The sequence below is a fragment of the Sinocyclocheilus rhinocerous genome, unplaced genomic scaffold, assembly GCF_001515625.1.
Source record: "Sinocyclocheilus rhinocerous isolate Xijiao unplaced genomic scaffold, SAMN03320098_v1.1 scaffold1334, whole genome shotgun sequence".
NCBI lineage: Eukaryota > Metazoa > Chordata > Actinopteri > Cypriniformes > Cyprinidae > Sinocyclocheilus > Sinocyclocheilus rhinocerous.
This window is the reverse complement of record NW_015626864.1, coordinates 538,668-544,423: the sequence shown is the minus strand read 5'-3', so window position 1 is coordinate 544,423 and position 5,756 is coordinate 538,668. Positions and strand designations below refer to the sequence as shown.

Genomic DNA, 5,756 nt, shown 5'->3' with positions numbered 1-5,756 from the left:
TATATATATATATATATATACATGATAATATAGATACATGACATTTGAACAACACAGAGTCTGGTGTGTATCTTATTATATCATTACACGGTTGCAAAGTAATACTAATAAAACTAACAATGTTTAAAAATGTAAAATTGTAAATTTTTCTCAAATGCACAGGTGGTTCAGAATATTGTACAAACAGAGACAGAATACTGTAAAGAGCTGCAGACTCTCCTCTCAACGTATCTGAGAGCATTACAGCCCACAGACGGGTAAGAACACAAGCCGGGAGTCCAACATAACCAGAGATAATAGTAGTTCAGTACCCATTTCTCTTTCTTTCTAGGCTCAGCATGTCAGATATCAGTCACATCATGGGAAATCTAGAGGAGATCAGCTCATTTCAGCAGACACTGGTGAATTCACTGGAGGAAAGCGTTAAGTAAGAGTCCCTATCCTGTTCTCATTCACTCACTCACAGTCTGTCACAGTTTGACATCTAGTGGCAGTTACCAGTAATGCACTGTACTTATCTGGATTTACACTTCAGAACTTTAAGATGTATATGATTTTTAGCTCTGTTCAACTTTAACATTTATTTATTTATTTATTTTTATTAAACATTTATTATTTCCAAATGAACTGATGTGTGTTGTGTGCAGAGTTCCAGAGAGTCAGCAGAGAATAGGAGGCTTCTTCCTGTCCCTCATTTCTCAGATGAGGAGTCTGTATGTGACCTACTGCTCCAACCATCCATCTGCGGTTAACGTTCTCACACAACACAGGTGCTTAACACAACGCATTACACATAACACTTACAGAAACACGTGCATAGATAATTAACACTGGGCAGATGCTTTTTCATTCATTCTTAACCATTAAGTTTCAGAAATAGCATGAATGACATCAGTGTTTGTGTGTGTGTATGTTTCAGTGAGGAATTTGGAGAGTTTATGGAAAGTAAAGGTGCGAACAGCCCTGGAATCCTCACACTCACCACGGGCCTGAGCAAACCCTTCCTGAGACTGGAGAAATACCCCACACTACTGAAAGAGATGGAACGGCACATGGAGGTACCGAACTGCCCTAGTTGTCCAAATGCTTTGGCTAAGATGAGTAAAATGTAAACAACCATTCAGAAGATTTGGGGTTGGTTTTTCAGGTTGTTTTATGTTTTTGAAAGAATAATAATAATAATAATTCCTTACATTTATATAGCGCTTTTCTGGGCACTCAAAGCGCTTTACATAGAAGGGGGAATCTCCTCAACCACCACCAGTGTGCAGCATCCACCTGGATGATGCGATGGCAGCCATATTGCGCCAGAACGCCCACCACACACCAGCTTATTGGTGGAGAGGAGACAGAGTGATGAAGCCAATCAGCAGATATGGGGATGGTTAGGAGGCCATGATGGTCAGAGGCCAATGGGCGAATTTGGCCAGGATGCCGGGGTTACACCCCTACTCTTTTTCGAAAGACATCCTGGGATTTTTAATGACCACAGAGAGTCAGGACCTCGGTTTAACCTCTCATCCGAAAGACGGGAAGTCTCTAATGCTCACCAAGGCTGTTCTATTTTAATACATTTTAAAATGTAACTTATTCATGTGATGGCAAACTACTCCAGTCTTCAGTGTCACATGATCCTTCAGAAATCATTCTAATATGGTGATTTGGTTTTCAAGAAACACTTATTATTATTATAAATTTTCAAAACAGTTGTGCTACTTTGTTGAAACCATGATACTTTCAGGATTCTTTGATGAATAGAAAGTTCAAAAGAACAGCAGTAGATATAGAAATGTTTTGTTATAATTACATTATAAATGTCTTTACTGGCACTTTTAAACAATTTAATGCTTCCTTGCTGAATGAAATTATTAATTTCTTTTTAAAAAGCTTACTGACATCACATTTTTAATGGTAGTGTAAGTATTCTGGTTATTTAATGAAACTAAATCGCTCTCTATATCAGTGTGTGTGTGTGTGTGTGTGTGTGTGTGTGTGTGTGTATATATAATATACCAGTTTAACTCACTCAAACTCACTTCCTTTGTTCTGCCCAGGCACTTCATCCAGATTATCCAGACATTCAGAAGAGCATGACCGTATTTAAAAATCTCTCAGTGAGTATTATAAGGTCAACATCATCGATTTTCTTTGTTTTTCACCAGTAAATAAGGATGAATGATGTGTGAAATGACGATGAGCTGTTTGTTTGAGTTACGTTATCTTTCCAAATGGGATGCTGGGCTTATTTGTGTTTGTGTGTGTGTTTGTTTGTTGTTGTGTCTTCAGGCCCAGTGTCAGGAAGTGAGGAAGAGGAAGGAACTTGAGCTGCAGATTCTGATGGAGTCTATTCGGGGCTGGGAAGGGGAGGGAATTAAGACCCTGGGTTCTGTCCTCTACATGTCTCAAGTCCTCATCCAGAACCACGGCGCCGAGGTGAATGTTACAATGTAGTTTAGGGGTTTTCAGCACTCAGCCAACCATCAGGGACTTCCAGTATAACGTTCATTTATAGTTAGAAACATCAGATTTCAAAAATCTAATTGTTTTATAAGTTCTCCATGGACCCCAGGTTAAAAAAATTGGTTTAAGAGCAATCTTTTGTTATTTATATTATATATGTTGTTTCTTACATTTTAATTAACTGATTTTGAATTCAGTATACTGAAAATGCTAAACTTAAAATTAAATCTTCATTGTAATATTCTGCTTCATCAGGAGAAGAATGAGCGATACCTTTTGCTGTTTCCTCACATACTTCTTATGTTGTCTGCTAGTCCTCGAATGAGTGGTTTCATCTACCAGGTAAATCAATCCTTCACTGTAGTATAAATACCTTCTCCAGTCCCATCAGTGTTTCACTGCATTACTTTTTCTGATTTTTGTAGCAAAGATTACTTTGCTGCTGTTTTTCCCAATATTGTAGTAATATTTTAGTTTTTTCTGGTGTGTATTGCAGTGAAAACCCACCAACAATCATTATGTATTTATGTAATTAGTATTTTGATATTAAAGGGGTCATATAACACTCCAAAGAGAAAGGAAAAATTGAAATCGCATCATATGACCCCTTTAAGCATCAATTAATAAATAAATTTTTTATTTTTGTATAATTACTGAAATCACTCTCATGCACATGGCAAATGGTGACAATGGTATATAAATATTTACGAAAATACACAATTGGGACGCCGAGGTTGCTTTGTTTCTTCTCGATAGGTGAGTAACACCGTGTCTGCGCCGCAACAGCTAAAGTCTGTCTAGTTGTGTCAATACGTCATGAATAGAACGCAGCAGAAGTTTTCTGTCGTGCCGCGCATCCAGTGTAGACCATAGATATGTATGTGTATATATATATATATATATATAGTGTAGACAGCATCACTGATTATAATGAGTTCTATAGTATTTTGTCGCGCCGCTCGCGTCCGGTGTAGACATGGTGTAACATTGGTTTTGCTTTGTTTAACAGAACTAATCGTTGCCTGGGTTGCGTACGTATGTGTGGGGCGGAGCTATCAAAATAGGGGTGAGACCCTTTTGGGGTAGGGGCGTGTTTGTTTTGGTGATTTGAAATATCAACATTGGCTACCAGAAATTGCTTACCCCACCTTTAAACGTAGATGCTGCTTTCACAGTCACTGATTACATACTGTACATTTTACATGTTTTATATTATTGTTTCATGTTTTGATAGTTTAGCAATAAAATCCTAAATCCTCTGAATTTCATACTCCATATTATTCTATTATTATTTCATATTACTCTAATATTACACTACTCTATTAGAATGACCTCAGAATGGACCTCAGCTGTTTGTTTGGTTGTTCATGCATTAATAACACTCTAAAATGCTGACAGCTGATTGGTTTGGTTGATTGACTTACACAGGGGAAGCTGCCTCTGACTGGAATGACTGTAAATAAAATAGAGGACAGTGACACCACGAAAAATACTTTCGAAATATCTGGTGAGTTTCCCACCCAGTTGCCCTCATGTCAAATGTTAATATTGCTAGATACTGAGAATACATATACTTGAGCAGTAATGATGTGTGTGTGTGCAGGAAATATGATCGAGCGGATCCAGGTGATCTGTAATAACCAGCAAGATCTTCATGACTGGGTGGATCATTTACACCGGCAAACCAATCGCACTTCAACCAGCAACTTGAAACCACAGAATGTTCCCTGCCATACGGTGAGAAACACACACAACCGTTGAAGAGTTTGGGGTCAGTACAATCTTTTAATGTTTTTGAAATGAAATTCTTATGCTCAACAAGGCTGCATTTTATATATATATATATGATATTCAGCGATATTCAGTGTCACTCACTGGCCCTTCTCCTTCCTGTTCAGCTGCCGTCTCACCCTCTCACCCCGTCCAGACACTCAGAGAATCGAGGTGTGAGCGGATCTCCCGTCTACCACACTCTTCCTCACCTCTCTTCACTTGGAACCCCTCACAGCGGTATGATGTGGGGGCCCCTCGAACCCCCCAAAACCCAGAAGCCCTGGAGTCTCAGCTGTCTCCGACCTGCACCACCCCTAAAACCCTCAGCTGCATTGTGTTACAAAGAGGTATCATGTTATGTGCCATGTTACACGTGTATGTTGACACATTAATAGCATCTCTAGAAGAAGAATTGCTATAAACCTATGGATAAAACATTATTTATTAGCTAACCTTTAATTATTAAAGAAACTTCTTTTGTATGAGATTTAATTTGGATATTTGCATCTAATTTTCTTATGTCCTTCAGGACTTGAGTAAAAGTCCCAAAAGTATGAAGAAGCTTCTGCCCAAACGAAAACCTGAGAGGAAGCCATCTGATGAGGAATTTACTGTCAGAAAAAGTATGACACTAATGATTTCGTAAAGTTTAATAAAGTTCTGTTTCTTTTTGCATATGCATGTAATGTATTTATTACAAACACATCACATGTATTGCTTTTGTGTGTACGTTATAGTGCATTGATTATAGTGCCTTTATTATATTCTCACAATGTTACCTTACCACTGGCATCTTTTATATACTCTTCTTGTTTTCAATCAGGCACTGTAGCTCTGGAGGAGGATGCTCAGATCCTGAAAGTGATCGAAGCATACTGCACAAGTGCTAAAACACGGCAAACACTAAACTCAAGTATGTACTTTCTACACGTTTATGTATTTTCTTGTAATTTTCAGTCCCAGACTCTGTGACGGGCTTTGTCCGTGTAAATGAGTGAGGAGGACAATATAACTGTGGATCTTGCATAAAACTGGTGGTTTTGTCACATTTTAAATGTATTTTTTCAAGTTCTTTCTAAAATACACAGTATCGTTTGGAAGCTTCGGGTCAGTATGATTTCTTTGAAAGAAATTAATACTTTTATTCAGCAAGGAAGCATTACATTTATCCAGAGTGACAGCATAGAGTTTTACATTGTTACAAATAAAAGGTTTTCTTTTGAACTTCTTTGATTCATCAGTGAATCCTGAAAAAATGCATCACTGTTTCCACAAACCTATTAAGCAGCCCAACTGTTTTCAACATTGATAATAATAAGAAGAAATGTTTTTGAAGAGCAAATCAGCATATTAGAATGATTTCTGAAGGATCATGTGACACTGAAGACTAGGGCTGTGTATCACCAGCAAAGTCACGATACGATACGTATCACGATACAGAGGCCACGATACAATACGTATCACGATACAGGACTGCACTGAATTTCACCTCAGCAGAATTTAGAAAAACAGCTGTTTATTAA

At 37.9% G+C, this 5,756-nt stretch overlaps 1 protein-coding gene across 5 annotated transcripts in view; it reads left to right on the top strand.

Annotated features, from left to right (window-relative positions):
• LOC107718510 (rho guanine nucleotide exchange factor 7-like) overlaps positions 1–5,756 on the top strand; it is a 23,487-nt gene that overhangs the window by 14,898 nt on the left and 2,833 nt on the right. For all 5 annotated transcript variants that reach the window (XM_016525621.1, XM_016525615.1, XM_016525626.1 and 2 more), the window contains 12 exons: positions 163–257; positions 332–427; positions 648–770; positions 920–1,058; positions 2,055–2,114; positions 2,287–2,433; positions 2,716–2,802; positions 3,889–3,967; positions 4,064–4,197; positions 4,359–4,580; positions 4,763–4,856; positions 5,057–5,146. In XM_016525621.1, the coding sequence (XP_016381107.1) occupies positions 163–257; positions 332–427; positions 648–770; positions 920–1,058; positions 2,055–2,114; positions 2,287–2,433; positions 2,716–2,802; positions 3,889–3,967; positions 4,064–4,197; positions 4,359–4,580; positions 4,763–4,856; positions 5,057–5,146 (1,366 nt within the window). The remainder of the gene's footprint in view (positions 1–162; positions 258–331; positions 428–647; positions 771–919; positions 1,059–2,054; positions 2,115–2,286; positions 2,434–2,715; positions 2,803–3,888; positions 3,968–4,063; positions 4,198–4,358; positions 4,581–4,762; positions 4,857–5,056; positions 5,147–5,756) is intronic.